Genomic DNA, 20,330 nt, shown 5'->3' with positions numbered 1-20,330 from the left:
TCACATGAAATAACATGTACTATAAAGTCATTTTAATTCTTAGAAATGAAAATACCTTCATGTGTAAATTATTGTTAATAATTCATCCTATCAAATTAAATAATTCACAACCTCAAAGGCCCCTTCCAACTTGGGAATTCCAGGACTTCCTTGCCCCCAAAGGAACCTCAAAATAAAAATTGTTTCAACTTCATTGTAGCTGCCAGATCATACCATCACTTGATCATGTTGGTCCTCTAGGACTGCAGAGACTGGACCTGTCCTGTGAGGCTCTGCATCACTTTTGAAGAAAGCCCAAACATTTTGTATTAACATGTTCTCTTGGTCATTTTAGTAAATTTCCTTACAGTCTAAGAATCTTGAAAGAGGCCAAAGAGTCTAATTTCTTTGAAGAAAACAGGGGTTAACATAAAAACACACATCTTAACTGTCTGTTCTTTCAGCCAAATACTTCATTCTAAATGGATCCACTAGATGTGAGGAGGGATATGCAAGTTACAAGTCTTTTTAAAGGTGACATTTTGATAGTCATTCCATTTGTCTGAGATAAGATGATAAGCTTCTTTCACAGCAAATGTGTTTGCTCTACTGAACTTCCATTCATTTGGCCCTCTAACTTAAAGAACCTATTACACACATATTCCTGGAAATGAAGAAACATTTTGTGTTTAGAAAGAAGTGGAATTATGTGACACTCAAGGATTTTTTTATTTGGTTTGTGTGGAGACTTACATATCCTCTCCCCCACTACCCACGAAATAAGAACAAGAAGAAGGAAACAAATCAAGAGGTTCAGGGGTAAAATTGATTTTGTATCTTGAGGATGCCTGCAATATTAGTTTAATTTTGTTCCTTTATTAGTCCCTCATTTTAAAAATATTAGATGGATACCTGCTATGTGCCAGGTACACTTCTAAGTACCTCATCAACTTATAGTTTGGTGGAGGGGACAACCAAAGCATAGTTTATTTATGGAGTCATGAATTTCCCCAAAAGAGAGGTCCAGAGAGCTATGGAAGAACATCCCGAGGGACCTGTTCCATTTGAGGTGTGAGGCTAGTGTTCCCAGAGAAGTGGCAATTAGGCAGAGAACTGAGGGGTGGGAAAGAAAACAGGGGAAGGAGTGGAGATGGGGTTGGTTCAGGTGTCCCAGGCAAAGCTTACACAGTGTACAATTCCTGCTAGGTAGTTCCAGGCAAAACTTACATAGCATACAATTTCTGCTAGGATGAGCTGTTGTCCCCAGGGAAATACTTTCACGGTCCCTCTAGTGTCCAGTGACCCCAGCCTAGATGTCATGATGCTTTTCCATTTTCTATTTCAGATCTGAATTTTTTAAGCTCACCTGTCAGGGAGTCTTTCTTCTCTTTCTAGGCCAGTGTAACAGTTTACTGAAGACTGAAAGGAGAGGTGATATGTGACAAATTCAGCGAGAAGTGATGAGATGCTACCGAAGGACAAGACTTCTCCTTCAAAAATAGAAAATTTGCTTTACCACTGCTGTTCTTTTACCATTTACCTCTGTTTAGAAGCAGCTCCCAATGTAGGAGTCCAGCAAATTCCTAAATTAACATATATATTATTAAATATCTAAAAGAGGAAAAACTTGTTAGTTTAGAAAAATTTGTACCCTGTTTCTTCATAATCTCTGCTCTTTGGGTAGGATTTTAGATACTTAATATTAATATTATGATATTTCTCCTAGGAAATAAAGGAATGTAGCTTTGTCAATGAAATCAAATCTCATTTTTCATAAAGAAAATAAAGAGGTGCAACAACATGAGTGAATCCCACCTATAAAATATTGAATGAAAGATGGCACGTTCAAAAGGTACATACTGTATGATTCTATTTACGTAGAGTTTCAAAACATGCAAAAGAGAGTTGTTTGGAAGTTCAGCCATTACTGGTGGGGGTGATCTTTGGTGGCAGTGAGGATATTGACTGGAAGGGGGCAAACGGGGACTTCTGGGGTACTAGTAATATACCCTATACCTCCCATATTATAAGTATTCTCATATGTATGCTTTTATGTACATACAGTGTAAGTCAATAAGAAGTGGGCCTTTACAATGATCCAGTTTCTTTGATTCTGTTCAATAGACATAAATCAAATCTCAAAGAAAATTATTTTGGGCCAAATTATTTAGTTAAATCCCAAGTCGGATGATAGTAAGTATACAGTTGCTCAAACTAACAAAATGGTTTTAAAAATCTGTGTCTCATTGTGTATCAGAGCAGAGGGTTAGAGAACCTGTCTCTAGATTGTGTTTCATTGCATGCACGATGCATTTCCAATATGCTTTTTTATTTCTCCAGAAGATAGCTAAAGAAAACTGTATGGTGCTTTACAGTGAATTTACATGTACCGAAATGTAGATTTTATAGTAAACAAATAATATTTTTCTGAGTTGACATCATTTTAATAAGCATATGCATTTGATGACTAGCCTTCCATTTTCTGTGAGAGCAAATCAGTGGGATGGAATATGTGATTACAGATGTATATTCTGGTTTTACTTCTGCAAGTGCAAAGAAGGGAAATGTGTCATAGCACGCTACATCGGTGTTGTGAAATATCTTAATTCAGTGTACCCCCCCCCATTTTTGTTAAGTTACTTCATGCTTTTTCAGATACATTGTTTTACAGCTTTTCTGCTGTGACCCTGGCTTCCCTGCTCACTGGAGGGTAGTTGAATGTTTGTTTGTTTGTTTGTTTGTCTGTTTGTTTTAAAGACCCAGTCATAATGTATTAATGAAGCTATCATAGCCTGCTGACTCTGGAGTCTTGGTTGCCAGTGGCCTGGCTAAAGCACTGTGCTGGAAGAAAGGGAGTAGGAAATGGAACACTGGTTGTCTCTGCTCTCATGCATGAGTGGTGCTGGGGCCGCTCATACTACTGTTTATATCCAAAGTGTGCCTTGCCATGTGAGAGCTGCTGAATAACTCATAAACTGGAAGGTACAAGAGGGTCTTTAAAGCAAATTCAGGCAATTAAAGTTGACATTCCTGAGAGGAGAATACTTGCCCAGCTTAGAAACAGACAATTGAGAGGTAAGAAGCTCCTGGACCATTGCTGGGTTCTCTGGAGAACTGAAAGTAGTACCCAGCCCAAACAACAGAATAGGAGTATGCCTGATGTAAATAAGTGAAGTGGCTTGGCAAACATTATCCTCTGACTGCATACAAGTATCCTCATCATATCTAGATACCCAGGGAAGTCATTCTCTGTTCATCTTATAGCAGTGGTGCCCTGTAGGGACCCATCAGATAGCAGACAGCGAAGGTAAATGGAAGATAGGCCCTCTACAGCAGAAATGACTGTTTGCAAATAAAGAAAAATCCAAACAAAAGCAAACAAAAACCCCAATTATGTTTATGTTAATATTTTGCACATTTAATAAGAAATATTGTGTTTTTTAATATACATAAATCTCATTGTCACTGTAATGACTTCAAGTTTCATAGCAGCTTGATTTTTATTCTCCTCTGCCACTCTGTTTTGCTCATGTTCAGCCTCTGTTTGAAATTGATGGACCACATGAGCCACAGATGATTAGAGATGGGAAATTAAATCTATGAACAAGCAGATCTAATGAAATACCTCACAACAAGGCAAAGGTGGGATAAGAATTATTGTAGGCTGAACAAGCCTGCAATTGTCAAGTACAAAATTCAGAGAAAAGTGTATCAGTTCTATGCAGCTATAGCCAGTATATGATCTTAATGACACAGCCAGAAGTCCACCATAATATCTATAGCTTTTTACATTTCTATAGATATGTATTTACACAAAGATACAAATATACACATATGTGCACCTTAGACGTTTTATGCTTGCAATTTACAAATCATATGCCTTATAGTTCTATAACCAATATCCTCAAATCTTATCTATATCACCCAGCACCTTTTTATTATCTGTATGCAAAATTGTAACAGAGGAAACTTCTTAACAATTGATTTCGACACTAGTCTTGTGAGTTTACAGACCATCTGGCCATGCTCATATTGTCATTTTTTAAAAATTAAAAAAGAATATAATGCAAATACCACTGAAAGATGGCATTATACAAATTCCTGTTGAGATGCAAGGACATGTTTTCATAAAATGTAATCTGGTGGGTATCCAATGTTGGATAGAGAAGAGGGAATTCTACTAGTCAGTGAGTTGGCTACAGACACAAGTATATTTGTCTTATTGCATTTTGCTTTACTGCACTTTGCAGATACTGCTTTTTTTTTAAAAAAAAACCAAAACAAATTGAAGGCTTTTGGAAACCCTTCATTGAACAAGTCTGTCAGCAACAGATTTTCAACAGCATTTGCTCATTTTGTTTTTCTATGTCATAATTTCGTAATTCTCGCAATATTTCAAACTTTTCAATTATTTTGTTTATTATGGTAATCTGTGATCAGTGGTCTTTGACGTTTTTATTGTAATTGTTTTGGGGTGCCATGAACTCTATCCATATAAGATGGTGAAGTCAATCAATAGGTGTTGGATGTATACTAACCGCCCCACCCACTGATCATTCCCCATCTCTCTCCCTGGGCTAAGGTCTCCACATTCCCTGAGGCATAACGATGTTGAATTAGGTCAATTAATAACTCTACAATGGCCTCTAGGTGTTCAGGCGAAAGGACCAGTCATCTCTTACTTTAAATCAAAGCTAGAATTGATTAAGCTTAGGGAGAATGGTATATCAAAAGTGGAGATAGGCCAAAAGTTAGGCTCTCGTGCCAAACTGTTAGCCAAGTTGTAAATGCAAAGGAAAAGTTCTTGAAGGAAATTAAAAGTGCTACTCCAGTGAACACACAAATGATAAGAAAGCAAAACAGTCTTATTGCCGATATGGAGAAAGTTTTAGTTGTCTGGATAGAATATTAAACCAGCCACAACATTCCCTTAAGCCAAAGCCTAATCCAGAGCAAGGCCCTAACTATCTTCCATTCTGTGAAGGCTGAGAGAGGTGAGGAAGCGGCAGAAGAAAAGTTTGAAGTTAGCAGAGGTTGGTTCATGAAGTTCAAGAAAAGATACTTTCTCCATAACATAAAAGTGCAAGCTGAAGCAGTAAGTGCTGATGTGGAAGCTGCAGCAAGTTATCCAGAAAATCTAGCTAAAAAAATTAATGGAGGTGGCTACACTAAACAACAGATTTTCAGTGTAGATGAAACAGCATTATATTGGAAAACTATGCCATTTAGGACTTTCAAAGCTGGAGAAGAGAAGCCAATGCTTGGCCTCAACGCTTCAAAGGACAGGCCAACTCTCTTATTAGGAGCTAATGCAGCTGGTGACTTTAAGTTGAAGCCAATGTTTATTTACCATTCTGAAATTCCTAGGGCCCTTAAGAATTATGGTAAATCTACATCTACTCTGCCTATGCTCTATAAATGGAACAAAGCCTGGATGATAGCACATTTGTTTAAAACCTAATTTATTGAATATTTTAAGCCTACTATTGAGACCTATTGCTCAGGAAAAAAGATTTCTTTCAAAATATTACTGCTTATTGACAGTGTACTTCCACCAGCAAAACGATTATGACTCACTGAAGGCTCAGATGATGGTTAGCATTTTTTAGCTGTAAAGTGTTTTTTAATTAAGGTATGTACATTATATTTCTAGACATAATGCTATTACACACTCAATAGACTATAGTACAGTGTAAACATGACCTTTGTATGCACTGGGAAACCAAAAACAATGTATCATTCACTTTATTGTGATATTTCACTTTATTGTGATGGTCTGGAATCGAACCTGCAATATCTCTGAGATATGCCTATATAGAGAAGAAGGGTTGATGGCACCAAGAGAAGTAAATGATTCTTCACAATATGGAGGTGACTCATTTTTCCTTTTTCCACCCCCTTATTTGCTCAAAGTCCTTGGTTTGGTGCCAGACACCTATTTACTGACTTGGATGCATTTTATTACTAGCAAAATGGGGCAATTTATGGTCTGACTTGTATCATTAGAAATTTCACCTTATAAACTAAGAGGGCATTGGCTACTTCCCTCATTGTTTATCTATTCCTCCCCTTACAACTCATAATACAAGTTTCATCTCCCACGAAGCCTTCCCATAGACCCACGATGATGCATTGCCTTTCACAAATAGTCCCAGTGCACTTGTTCAGGTCTAGAACACAGAACTTCCCTCTGTTAGTGTGGACTTGACTTGCTGTTTGTCTTTATCAGACTATAAGCTCCTTGAGAGCAGAAAAAAAAACAACCTCATTGAGTTTTAACCACAGTGCCTAGTTTCCGGCTCGAATGTCATTATTAATTCAATAAACTTTTTAATTAAGATGACAGGTAAAAGAAAAAGACTAGATTGTAACGATTGGATTAGCTGAAAGACAACATGGAGAAATCCCAAGAAACTTGAGCAATTATTTTATTAACATAATACACTTTAAAAAGTCAAATCTATTTTTCTGAATTAAAAAGTATTGTATAATATTTTTCTCCGAGTTCTGGTCCATAAACATTTTCATGACGAACTTGTAATGGAAGAATCTTATGACAGAATGCAGATGAACTATTTTGTGATAATTGAAAGTGCCCTAGAGAATAGTGACTTCTGAAATGACTACTAAGTCACAAGAAAAGTAGGTGGTTGAGGGCAACTATTGCCTAGAAGCTAAATAACCTGTGAAGGTGGATACCTTTCCCTTGAGATGGTAGCTACTGGAAGTGAAAGACAGACCTTTCAACAAGATTAAAGATATGTTATTAATTGCTATCGATCATAGGTCAACAAATTAAATTGCATGTGCAGCTGCATCTCTGAAAGGTCTAAATGAGAAATGCAGTTAATGGGTCTGGCTGACCCAATGCTGTGATTAATTAAAAAGGGACTGAACCTAAAAATACAAACAAAGGCAAAGAAAAATGTAATGGGAGAAGGGTGGGCATCTTTGGAAATTTCAAATCAAAAGTCTCTCTCAGGGGGAAAAAAAAATGAGAGAGGGTCACAGTGGATAGCTAAATCCCTTTTTTTGAATTTCCAGAACCCCAATGAACAACATGAAAATGAAATTTACATTTTATATCCCAAAGGGGCATGAGGAGAAAGAAGTGCTGAAATTTATAAGCAGTGTATGTCACAATATACCAATAATTTTTTTTTCAGTATGGTGTGAGCTTAATATTTGCCACAGATTAGTGAATAATTCTGTTATTCTTGCCATTCCAACCTTTGACTCGCATTTCAAGAATACTATGAAAAAATGTATGACCAGTAGATAACTTTGCTTATTCAGATGGCAATCACTCAAACCGAGGTGGAAACAGAATCGGCAAATAGAAACAGAGTGGACTGCCCTGGCGACAAGCATATCTGAGGTTGATTCTAAATACCTGATACTACCAGCATCTTTGGCATAGTCTAAAATGAGATGATGTGCCACCCCCAAGGACAGTACGGGTTCCACTTAGCATCATTATCCTTCTAATTACCGGAACCAGAAATGTCGGCTATTTTAATTCTTCAATTCCCGCTTGATCTTCCATGAAGTCCTATTGCCCCAACTAGTCTGTGTGAGTCTCACCACCACGGGATCAGATCCTTATTATTCTTTCCAGGACTGTTGTAATTGCCTTTCACTAGTGTCCCCACCTTGCTCTCCTCAGGCCCCAATCGACCCTTCACTCCGCTACCAGAATTGTTATTCCAAGACACAAATATGGCCATATCATCCTCTTCTTGGATGTTAATTAATCTACAGTCTCAACAAAAAAACAAATCTGATTTTCTCAGTATGATCTTCCAGGGCTTAAGAACTGGGTTTTCTTCCTGGACACATCTTTTACTGTGTCCCACCATCTCCAACCTCATACTCATATCACACCTGACTGCTTGTCACACTCCCAATACACTATGCATTGTTTTCTGCACTACAGTATCATTCCATAAATAGTGGCCTAACTTATACTCAAGCTGCAAAGTCCAGGCTTTCCTTATCTAGGAGATCTCTCTTTTGATACCGCGAGTCCTAAAGATAAATAATGTAGAATAGGCTTTTATCTGCCAGGTTCTATTCTGAGCTGTTTTGTGGATAGTATTCTGTTTAAGACTTAAGACTTCTTGATATTAAAGGTGGTTTTACCTCTTCCTAATGGTGTAAGCCTAAGAAAAATCACAAAAAATCTCTCTGAATCTCAGTGTGCCAGTCTGCAAAATGGGAATGCCAGTTCATAATTTCATGGTGGTAATAAGGATGGTTGAATGAATGAATATAAATTACTGTCTCATGAAAAGTATCCAATACTGTGTCTGGCACACAGAAGGGGCTCAAGAAATGGTAGCCAAACTTTATATCCAAATTCTTACCCAACACCACGCATCTCATATAATTATTTATTTGGAAGATTTTAAAACTCAAACTTAATTCTAAAAGTACAGTTTTTTAAAAAAGTGTACCTCCTCAAAGCCAGATATTAAGTTGATGCAAAAGTAATTGTGCTTTAAAAGGTTAAAAATAATTGCAAAAACCGCAATTACCTTTGCACCAACCTAATAGTAATGCAAGTACTATCAAGTAATTTAATTAATTAAATTGGAGTTTGGGTTTCAAATAACTATGAGTTCAAGATTTTCAAAAGTTACCAAGAAAGCCATTTGACTCCCCCTTCATCCATTTCTCCCACCCATCATCCTTTAAAAAGAAAAAATAGTAATAATCTGGGGAGGTAAGAGGTAGTAGTAATACACGCAACAAGATTACCCATGAGCTAATTGTTAAAGCTCAGTGATAGTAAACTGGGTTCATTATGCTATTCTTAAAAACAAACAAACAAACAAACAAACAAACAAACTACAGGGTTTACACTGTAGCATATAGATTTTGGGTTTTACCAGGAGTTGCCTGAGCTATTCATGGGGAAAAGCCTCTCCACACCACAAAACAAGCTATACCAGGGGTGGTAAAAATATATATACATGACTTGTATTCATCTTTTGTTATTGGTATATATTGAGTATTACAATTTTAATACAATTTTTTTCTTAAATGTGTATACATTTTTTTGGCTCTCTCTCTCTCTCTCTCTCTCTCTCTCTCTCTATATATATATATATATATATATATATATATATATATATATCTTGCTTTGAGGCTGCCTGGTAAGACTTAACAAATGATTTTTTGACAAGAAAAAATAAACTGCTCAAAACTAAACTAGCAATTAAGGAAAGCTGTGGAACCACATGTATGTATGTGTGTGTGTGTGTATGTATGTATGTATCTATTATCTTTTACAAAATGTACAGATGACTTATGTAAGAAGCCAGACTTGGAGGCACTCTCAGGTGATTTTTCTGGGAGGTTGTTTTCTCTAAAAAGTAGACTCCGTCATTCTCTGGAATTTTTAAATTCAAAATTAAAATTTAATTTCTATTAACTCTAGCTTCTCCTCTTTCCTCTACTATAACACTTAAGTAATAAAAAAATCAAAAACATTTTTAAATTGTCTATCTTCCACCATCACTCTTTGGTTCTTTAATACATAATACATTTATTTGTTTTCCTGCCTGAAAAATAAAAAAAGCCATCAAATCATTACCACAATTAAACAGATTTGGAATACAAAACAAATTTTGAGTCCTTAAAATTAACTGAAAGAAATTCCTTTAACTCCATTAATTTAACTCTTAGTCTATGAAAGGCACGATGGCACAAGTTATGTCTTGTTCATCAGATGAACAACATGCCTTCTAGATGTATATGGTTGACCAGGGACAATCGGGTGTTCACAGCAGACAGTACACTTTGAGGCTCACTGATAAGACTGTCACTCCAATTCGAGGTATGAATCTTGTACAACTGTGGTGAGAACGTATAGGAGAGGTTGCTGGCTCAGAGATAGCATTTGTCTTCCAAAACCATAAAGGTTCCTTTTTTTTTTTTTTTTAAAGAGTAATATTCCCAACGTCACCCCTCAAATAACCACAAACCCAGGACTGTCACAGTTCATAGCTTTCTGTCCTGTGCTTTGAAGTGCCCTCCTGTGAAACTTGAATTCGAAATGAACAATAAACAATCCTTTGCAAGGGACGTAGGGAGCAGAAAATTGGACACATGGGAAACTGAAAAGCAAGAGTCTAATCTTGTTTTAAGAAAATGTTGGTGGAGGGGGGGTGTGGATGCTTATGTGTGGGGACTCCATGCTGACGTTTTCTTAGTGGTTGGCTTTTTGCTTTCATTCTCCAACAGTGCAGAAAATGATGGCAATTTATAAAATATTGTTCAGTTTTACTCTGTATTAGGCAGTATGTTTGTCTCAAGGAGGAGAAAAATAACAGTTTGCTCTTACTCCCCGAGGAAAGCTTACAAACATATAAAAGGCAGTGTCCTCTGGGTCCTCTTTGCTGCCCCTGAGAGATTAGTTGGTAGAAAGTCTCTTGCCCGCTGCTTGCCCTGCTCAGCATCTAGGAGGGAGTTTAAGATGGCACTTTAAAAGAGTAATTTTGCTATCACAAACCCTCCAATAACTAACCCAGGAGTCTGTCAGAATTCACAGCTGTCAATTGGCCGGGTTAAAATCTTCATTTTGGACTTAGGAGGCATTACAACCAAGTGCAGTATTATGGAAGGTTTGGGTCATTCAAATATCCTCTCCTCCTCTTATTTTAGAAAGTCGAAGAAATTTGAAAATGGACTGGATATTAGATGCTACTAAGGAATTATTATTAATTTTGTTAGGTTTTGGTAATGTAACATATAACATATGGTTTTGTAAGAAACTCTCCCTTCTTTTTAAAGAGATGATTACTGTAAGATGTAGGGGTGAAATTATATAATGCTTGACATTTACTTTAAAATACTCAAAGGGAAAAAAAAAAGAATAGATGAAACATTATGCAAAAGCTTACTAACTGTTGAATCTGGGCAACAGGTAAATGGAGGTTCCTTGTATGATTTTCTTGATTTGTGTGTGTGTTTGAAAACATTTATAATACAAAATTCCTGCTTCGCCACTTGGGCAAATCACTTAACCTCTTTGTGTTTTGGTTTCCCTTACAGCAAAGCAGAGATAATGAGAGTCCCTTCCTTATAATAGGTATACTTCATGGATTGAAGAAAATGCAGTAGGTTCAATGTATCATTGTACAGGGCCTGCCAAAGAGCAAACACTCAATAATTATAGATTATCAGTAGTATTGTGTATGGATACAGGTCAGGAAAATGTTTTCCCATCACTGCTGGTTTATTTGAGCTTTCTCTCTAATCCCCAAGTCAGCCTTGCCTTATATTATGAAAAATTAAACTGTACACAGGCAAATGCTAAAGCTAACACTTAATTCTAATTGAATAGAGTTCCAATGACACATGTACTTTCAGATGACAGAAGTCACTGAGAACTAGTCATTAAATGGTGAAGGTAGGCAGAAGGAAGAAATTTAGGAAGGAAAATATACCACAAAGTTTGCTGGTTAACACACTTTATATTTAACAAAATAATTTTTAATAATATATTCTTTACACATCAAATATTGTTGCTAGAATCCCCTTTTTACAGTTTAGTGTTTAGGTTTTGTTTTTTTCTCACTAGTTTTCAGGCACACCATTTTTCAAAGATTTTAGAAACTGAATCTTTTTTTGTTTTAACAGGCATCAGTTGACAAACAGGATGTGATCCCTTATTTAAACATAGCTGTAGTTAAAGCCTAGAACCAAAGGTAGAGGAGGAATATGAGGACAGAGGTGACAGTGTGGTTGCAAACAAAACCTTCAAAAGAAAAAACAAAATAAAACAAAACAAAAAAACGCAACAGATGAGACCACAACTCTGTTGTTCAGAGTTTGGAAAGAATTTCTCAATGACACCAGTAGAAGGAAGTTGTAAATGTTTATGGTCATGAGAAATTCTGTCACAGTATAGGATCATCTCTCCCTAAAAGGGGAAAAATGTCAGTGCTGCAAAGTCTTAAAGAAAGAGCTTGGAGTGAAACATTAGAAAGAAAAAAAAAAATCTCTTTCTCTAGCTGGTAACAGAGGCCACAGAGCAGATTTCATTCTGCAAACTCTGTGAAGAACGTTTCTTGATGGATATTGTACGTCATTCTAGTTCATTCTTGCTGGGACTATCACTGTGCCAAGATTTTGATGCAAAATTTCTGTACCCTGGCTTGTCAGCTGCACTCTCTTTCTGTTTTTCTAAAAAGGACATAGTAACTTCTTAATACTAGGTAGGGTACTATGCTACATGGCTTCATTAACAATATTTTCTGAGTTTCAAATATTATTCCTGTCATTTATTATATTTTTTTCCCAAGAGTGTAGATGTTTTAAGCTGGCAACAGACAACCTCGGGGCAAAGGAAGCTCTATAATACATCTCTGTCTAGACACAAGCTGAAGTATGGAATGCCTTTACTTTGGAGTGCAGGAATAAATCATGCAGAATTGTTTGTGAATGATTCATGACTATCTATAGGATATATCCATGGTGGCAATTGAAAGGCACCAACCTTGTGCAAATTGGTGTTCTAGGAGAAGGCGGCTTGATGTTCTTCCTTGGATGGCACCCGCATGGCTATTTGTATCATAACGTAAGCACAGTGTGCATGAGAAGTGTCAGGTCCAACTTGTCAACACATTAATTTTGGAAATGACAACTCTTTCTTGATGACAGGAGGTGCTTCCAGGAAGGAGAGGCTGACAATTTTAAATGAAAATCCAGTTCATGAGGCAAAGGAAATGTGACCTGAGGGTGGACCTATGGCAGGGAAGCATCACTCCCTTTGGAGGAGACTGAGCCCTCCCCCTTAGAGCTGCTGACTGTGCATCTCCCAAAGGGCTGAGTCTCAGCAAAGCGATAGACTCGGCCAGAGTGAGCCTCGTATGTTCTCTGGCAGAAGCCACTCTATACTTATTATTCTAGGCCATTCAATCAGTTGATATTCAGCCCGTTCCCCTCACCCCTCAAGGACGTTTGAAACATCTGGAGACATTTTGGTGTTCCAACTAGGGTGTTACTATTGGTATTTAGTGGATAGAGGTCAGGGATGCTGCTAAACATCCTAAAAATGCACAGGACAACCCCCAACAACAATGAATTGTCTGGCCCAAGATGTCAATACCACTAAGGTTGAAAAACCTTGTTCTAGAATGTGGCACTCCACAGGAGCTATTGCAAAGCCCGAGCTGGGGTGAGAGCAGAAAAGGAAAGAACACTGATAATGAAAACAACCTTCAAGTTTCCTCAAGGACCCTACCAGATCTGTGCCAGGGTTTCAAGACAGGAGAGTGGAATAAGCAACTAACTATGCCACGTGATTTCAGAATTGCTACATTTGCACTTGAATCGAGGTGGCAGCAGATACCCTGTGTATTTTATTTTTTCTGTTACTATGCCAGCAGCATTGCCAGGGCAGCCTTGAGACTCTTCAAAGGTTCACTTTAATTGTTCCGTATCTAATATATACATTTTAAAAAATGTTCAACAAATGGAATTATATTGTGCAAGACTCACTCTACCCTAATCTTTAATTGAAATCAGCACTTGAGGTGGAAAAAGTGTCCTGAATCTGTGTTTTAGACATAGGGCTGAGTGGTCATTAACATGGCAAACACGTCCTAAACCATAAAAACTGCCTGTGTGTACTACTGGCTTCCAGCCAAATCTGATCTCAAAAGCCAGTAGTGTTCAGAAGGATTCAGATTCACAGTGGGGCTACCCACCCTGGTTCTGGTATTTATACTGCCAGGTGACAGAGAGGGTTTAGAGTGTTACAAGTTGAACTCAAATTCAGCATCATGTGAAAGTCTGGTGATTAACGCTACAATTTTGAAAACCCATTTCCTTTGGATTCTTTAGTCGAGTTCATGGTGTTCTTCACATGTTAGTTTTTGATTGGCAGTTTCAAAGTTTTGCAGATGAAATGTGTGGTTTGTAAGAATCAAATTGGGTGCCCCCCCAATAATGCACCAAGCACCAGTGCCTTGCCCTGCCCAGCTGTGGGTCCATCTGTGTGTGCCTCTCTTTTCTTAACCTACAGGTCATGATTCACTCAAGGGGAGTGATTGGTTGGATGCTTTTGGTTTTCCTGGTCAGGAAGTGTCCTCATCCCCGACATTTCTTTACCAAAGCTTGTTTGACATAACTCAAAACTTTACTGTGCAGTCAAATCTGGCCCCTTGGACTCTAAAAAGGAAAAAGAAATACTACAAGAGAAAAATGCCATGTATGATGTACAGGAGAGTAAAAACGGATTAATTCGTTGGGTTGTGAGCTGGCAGGTTCGCGGTTTCACCAGAGAAGGAGGCTGTACGCGGCTATTTCTTCGTTTTGTTCTAGAAATCCAGTCGTCAAGTCACCATCAAGCATGTGTGATTACAAAAGCGGGTTTGATCGCGATATACTATATATGTTTTATATAGCAAGAGAGAATGAAATTTTCTCTTAGTAAAATATTCACTTTTTTGTCAACCCTAAAAGATTTTGCTGGTGACCCTGTTATAGCTGGCAGGAGTTTGTTTGTTTCTTTTGTTTTATTTTAAATATGTGCAGAGTAGAAGCCATAGCGTCGTCTCCTAAGAACTCATCGTCGGTTGGGAGTTTGTTCTACACAGTCTGCTTGCCTCGGCATTCACGCTTTGAACACTGAGCCGGCTTCCACCAGTCCCCGTTGTGACAGTGACAGATGTTACATTCATCCACTTTCACTTCAATGCCAGCTGGAATTATTGTAGTTCCTGCAAAGCAGTTTGGACCTGCAACACACATATCCATTGATTAGTTGATTAAATCTGAGAAGCTCCCTTTCTCTCTTCTTTCTCCCACCCCAATTACAAATCCAACCCCCAAAGCCATGAATGAGTAGATCAGACTACTATTTACAATCTACCATTAAGGAATTTTCTAACTATCTCCTTTAAATGCAAATTTGCAGCCCCTAGTAGCTTTTGCACACAGTTCGTTTTCTCTATGTATGTCATGCACTTAAAAAACAAAAGAACCAGTGCTCAAAAATTATTGTCTGTTACTGAGTGCATGCAATTTTCTAAAGGAAGGTTCTATGGATTAAACTCTATTTGCTTTGGGGTGTAAAGACTGCTGAAGTGTCCCCTGAAACTCGAATGGGGCCCTAGCAAGGTCTGCATCCGATGATGGCACTCCGTGGCCTGTCTTCTTGCTTCTGTGGTGAGTATGAGATAATGAACTCTCTCCCTCCCCAGTTTCAGCACCCCCCTAAGTCCAGTTCCTGGAATCCCAGCTTGTTTCTTGATAATAATGAATAATTCATGACCAGATGATTTATTCATGTCCCAAACAAGCTTTGTTAGAAGTTCATTTGATTTTTATAAATGGAGTTCCTTTAATCTGCTGGCTATCTATTTTTTTTTTTTTTTTTTTTTTAAGAATGACAAAAATGGTTGGCTTTCGAAAGGCAACAGGAATTTTACTTTTTCACATTCAGAAATGCTTTACTGAAAATATCTCTTGCTCATTATAGATGGATGTTTTTAAAATTCACCAATCTCAGTTTTTTACTTCTTGTCTTTCTCCCTTTTCTCTTTCTCTTTACTTATTTTCTAACCCTCTCCCAGTGCACAAATGCCAGTGTTCAGGGTTGGGGATATGATTTCTCAAACTCAAACGGAATTAAAATTGCTTCCCAGGATGCAGTGGATTATAGTGGGGTGGTACAAATTGCTGTTTCTTTGCAACGATTTGATATAAGTCTCTGAAGTACATATTTGGATAAAGAGAGGGAGCGCTGAGTTGTGTCTGCTAGTGATTTATTAATTCAGCATTACCGGCCACTTGCCAAGACCACAAAGTAACACAGCAACGTACATCCTCATCAGTGCCTTACTTTCACTTTCTTAACGATTGATAAGAGACAATCTTTACTATCAAATAAATGAAACCAAGGTCAATTTATAGTTCCACTTCATAACTGCTTTTATAAAAATAGTAACTATTAGATTACGACGTCTATTTATCAACATGAAACAATTTAATATGCTATGGCTTTAATCACCTATTGTTTTAGAGCACCCAGACCTCAGTTATACATACACTTACCCATGGCACTTGTGGACCTATGCCTTCCCTTCACTCTGGTGGACAAATACGTTGGGCGTGTGCCTGGACATGAAGAACCAGTGAAAGTAGGAGGGATATAATGGGTCAAGGGTGACAATTAAACAGCTGGCAAACTGTCTATTTTCGCCTACGAGGGCACTTCTTATGGTGTTTATAAGGCCCTAATTGCTGATTACTTAAGGATCACAATATATATTTCATAAATCTTAGCATTTCGCTATTGTTTGATAGCTTGAACTGTCTTTGGGACTACACCTCCCTGGGAAAGTCTGATACCAAGTCACGTATTTGTTCTGTTACCAGAACTGAGATAATTTGTTCTATTACCAGAACTTCAGAGAATTTGGCAAGGAGGCTTTTTCAGAATGTAGCTTCTTCTGCCATGGTTGTTGTTGTCAGATCTCTCTCAGCCCAATGAGTTCTATGCCAGACAGGGTCTGGCCAGAGCCAAACTAGCTCAGAAATTGAACTACATAGCAAATACCATTTGTTTTCCCACAGTCACCCAGAGTAGGCGTAGTTTCTCTCTCTCCACCTCTTCACTTCTAACCAACTCTTTTCACCCCAATTGTACACTTTCAATTTTTCCAGATTGAAAGAAACAAACATTCTAAACAGTGGTTCCAAAACAAAGAACTCCCTGAAACAGGCAGGATATCATCCAGCAATTGTTCTCCCAGCTTCTTGAGAGGATTTAGAAATTGGTCAGAAGAATCTTGAGAGAGAGAGAGAGAAAGAGAGAGAGAGAGAGAGAGAGAGAGAGAGAGAGAGAGAATGAGAGAAAGGAGTGTCACTGGTTCACAAGGGGCAGATTCATCTCAATGGCACAATAAGAGCAAAAGGGAGGGAGGGCTCTTGGTAAAAAGAAATTTTTGACAACTTATCATGAATGTCTTGAAGAGATATTTTACTAGGGTTCTGGTATTCATATCTGCCCCTTTCTGCATATGTCAGTGCCATACTATGATCAACATGTATTTGATCAGCCTTTATGCCTCATTTCTTAAGAGTTATTTAGAGTTTACTGCACTCTCAGCTTAGGAAATATTAATTAATATTGATTGACAGAATGCAAAGAGAGACCCTTAGCGCTTTGCCATGACTGACCAGTCAAAGGCACTGCCCGTAAATGACATGACGAACTCTCAATGGTCTACTTGGCAACCAGAGGTATTTTACAGAATCAGAAAATCCTGTTTGATCTCATTAACAGTGATTTTATTAGCACCCTTCTGAAAACTTCAGGTATTACTAAAGCAAGCCTCAGGTTTACTGTTAATAGTCTGATCTGCTTAAAAGTACTTTAGATAAATGTCAAACAGAATGTTTGGCACCATTTAGAAACTGTTTTGGTTTTGGCCTGTCGTTCTTAATAATGGTGACAGTAAAACAGTGGTGACAGTAAATACTAATGTGCTTTGAGTATAGGAATTCTATCCTTCTGTCTATGCCCTTCTTTTATTTGGGAGCTGCTTTCCTTTTGTCTTGGTTTATCTGAAAAAATAAGATGCTTAGAAGAGTGAACTCAATAGCAAGCAACATATTTTAATGCATAAGACTTGGAGAGACTCCAGAGGGGAGCCGTGAAAATGATTAAACTGAAGGCTGGCAAATAGGACCTCTGAGAAAAGGTTAAAGGGATTGGAATTATTTAATCTAGAAAGAGAAGACAGAAGAATAACTCAATAAATCTCAGGGAATGAAGGCTTATTAGGTGAAGAATGGTGACCAACTGTTCTTTCTTTCTTCTGACACCTGGTATAAGAGAAAACGGAGATACATTGATTCTCAAGGAATTGTAAACACACATAAATGGCTCAGAGAACTGAGAATTGAGTGTGGCAGTTGCCAACAGTGGGGTGAGATCTTTTCTCTTAGAGATCGTTAGGAACATAGGAGGCCTCATCTGTCGGGGATTATTTAAATCATCAGCACCTTGAAAACAGGAACCGAATATCTGTCATTCCTTACGGTCCAGACCTAATGCTCTGTCCAGCAAATATTAAAAACTCCATATATGTTTATTCAACAATGACATAGTATGAACACAGTAGTTATGTATTGGAAGCAAAATTATTTTCTGATCTTATAGATCAGGACTTACATAGATATATCAAGCCTAGCCCTAGTAATATAGGTATAGAAATATGTATTGATTAGTGGAAACACGGAGTGATAATTTCATGAGCACTTACTTCATGCCAGAAGTTTGAGCCATTTAACCTTTCCAATTAACCAGATAAGGTCACAGCCCCATCCTCAGGACACTGTGCCTCAGAGATGCAAAGTGACTGGTAATATTTAGTAAGTGGCACTGATGGAAGATGAACTTAAACCTCTTTAATCTACAGGATGCTTTTAATTGCCCAGGAAAAGAAGCAGATGCCAAGGAATGCACTGCTGCGTTCCTTTGCTCTTATTCTGAGTTCATATTCAGAATTTAGAAGTCCAATTTTTTAGTGTTGAGGGTGAATATTGAGGTAAGACATCTGATGGCTAGGAGGAAGTGAGACTACTTTTTGAAACCTTTATCAGATTTCCCAGTTTCATATTGTGTGTATCCATACAGTCTCCAGAAAATATAATTTTCCTAAAAATGAAAAGAAAGTTCCCATGCGAAGATGCTTGGACAGTGGGATTTTGGCTTTTCTTTGAGCAGCAGTGAAGTTTCCACTCTTACTGAAAGTAGACCAAATAAGAAGCAGAATGAAAGTAGACTGGGACTTAGGAGAGCTGGTTAAAAGTCACATAGACAATTAATTATCTACGTGACTTTACGTAAGCCCTCTGTAACCTAAATACAAATGGGGGCCCATGTGGTATAGTCTGAGAAAGGATTCATGTGTTGAAAGTGCAATACAATGAGAAATGCAACTTCAGTCTTTACTGGGAGTTGGAACAAGGAGGGAAGAAGGATAAGCAGGCTAGAAATTCTCATACTTTAAAAATAAAAAAATACCATGAAGCACATACATGTTTTTCCCTATTATTCTGTACTTGTCTGAGCACTTATTTTGCACATCTATAAACTAAAAACTGGTTTGCAAAACATTTTTTTTTCCACAATAGAAAACATTCAAAATAAATCTTATAAAAGCAGAACTTGTCTGATGCAGTGGCCGTGGGAGCCTGGGGCGCTGTCTTTTCATAACAGTATTGCCCCGATTTCCAAACGTCAGCGGCTCAGAGGTAACCCATAAGGCATCTCCATAAAATATCCAGTGATCAGAGAAAAGGCATATGGAATTATCTCTTCAGGTTCAATAATCTATGAAACCAGAAGAAAATAGAAGGGATTCTGTGATGTCTGTGGTTAAGAACTGAGCAGATGCACTCATCCACTAAAGTCTTTTGTTGGTAAGCCCTAAAATGTCCCCCATAAAAGGGTGCATAGAAACTATATGGAAAAGGAAGTTGATAGCTACTCTCCTCACATCTCCTATAGATCCATGTTTGCTTGCAATGTTAAATATTACATCACTTCATGAAGGAACAGATACTTAACCTGAAATTAGCACTCTGCAGGAAAGGACCACAGACCTGCGTAAGGTTGTAACAGAGAACTTGACCTAGGCTGTGGGTCTGTGGAAAGATTTGAGTTGTGTGTGTGTGTGTGTGTGTGTGTTTATGTGCAAGGAGGAGGTGAGTATGACCCACTGAGGAAGTTGAAAAAGTCAATGGGCTTAGAATGGTGAGTATAGTAAGAAGTGGTGAGGAAAAGATGTTCTTGTGGCTTTGAAAACAGTGGTGTGCTGGAGCCTGTGGCTCTTAGTGACTTTCACAAGCCAATTGTTAAATATTCAAGAGTTTTGTAACCTTGTTGACATGATTTTCATAGCTTGAAATTGGCCATGGTGGAAGTATTTATGCCATCCAAACCAGCAAGTGCTATAAATCAGGGTTTTCACCACCCCTCCCCTGACCAGGAACCAGTTGTTAAACATTTATATTACTAGGTTAGGGCTCCAGGTTGGGGCCTCGCTAGACCTACACATGTGCATGCAGAATTGTGACAAAAGACATCGATTCCATGAGCTGCACCAGTGTCACTCTATGATTAGTCCACAGAGCACCCGAGGTTGCACTGGAAATATCTGTATGGATAATGGAATTTGGAGAGTGCAGACAAAGCCTAGAGCCCTCATCGGCTCTGGCACTGTGTGGCGGTAAAAGCACATTTCTTTCTCCTTTGCTTTGAGGTATTAAAAGTCTCTGCTAAGGTGCTGGGACAATATTAAATTAGTGTCAGCAATGAACACATT

General features: G+C 38.0%; 1 protein-coding gene across 3 annotated transcripts in view; it reads right to left on the bottom strand.

Moving 5' to 3' along the window:
- Positions 1–9,136: 9,136 nt before the first annotated feature.
- Positions 9,137–20,330, bottom strand: part of VWC2L (von Willebrand factor C domain containing 2 like) — a 155,949-nt gene continuing 144,755 nt past the window's right edge. For all 3 annotated transcript variants that reach the window (XM_019727030.2, XM_074312786.1, XM_074312798.1), the window contains one exon: positions 9,137–14,729. In XM_019727030.2, coding sequence (XP_019582589.1) covers positions 14,581–14,729 — 149 coding nt within the window. In that variant the 3' untranslated portion in view covers positions 9,137–14,580. The remainder of the gene's footprint in view (positions 14,730–20,330) is intronic.

The sequence above is a fragment of the Rhinolophus sinicus genome, linkage group LG01 (genome assembly GCF_036562045.2).
Source record: "Rhinolophus sinicus isolate RSC01 linkage group LG01, ASM3656204v1, whole genome shotgun sequence".
Classification (NCBI taxonomy): Eukaryota; Metazoa; Chordata; class Mammalia; order Chiroptera; family Rhinolophidae; genus Rhinolophus; species Rhinolophus sinicus.
The sequence above is the reverse complement of the archived record's forward strand: the minus strand, read 5'-3'. Positions and strand labels throughout refer to the sequence as shown.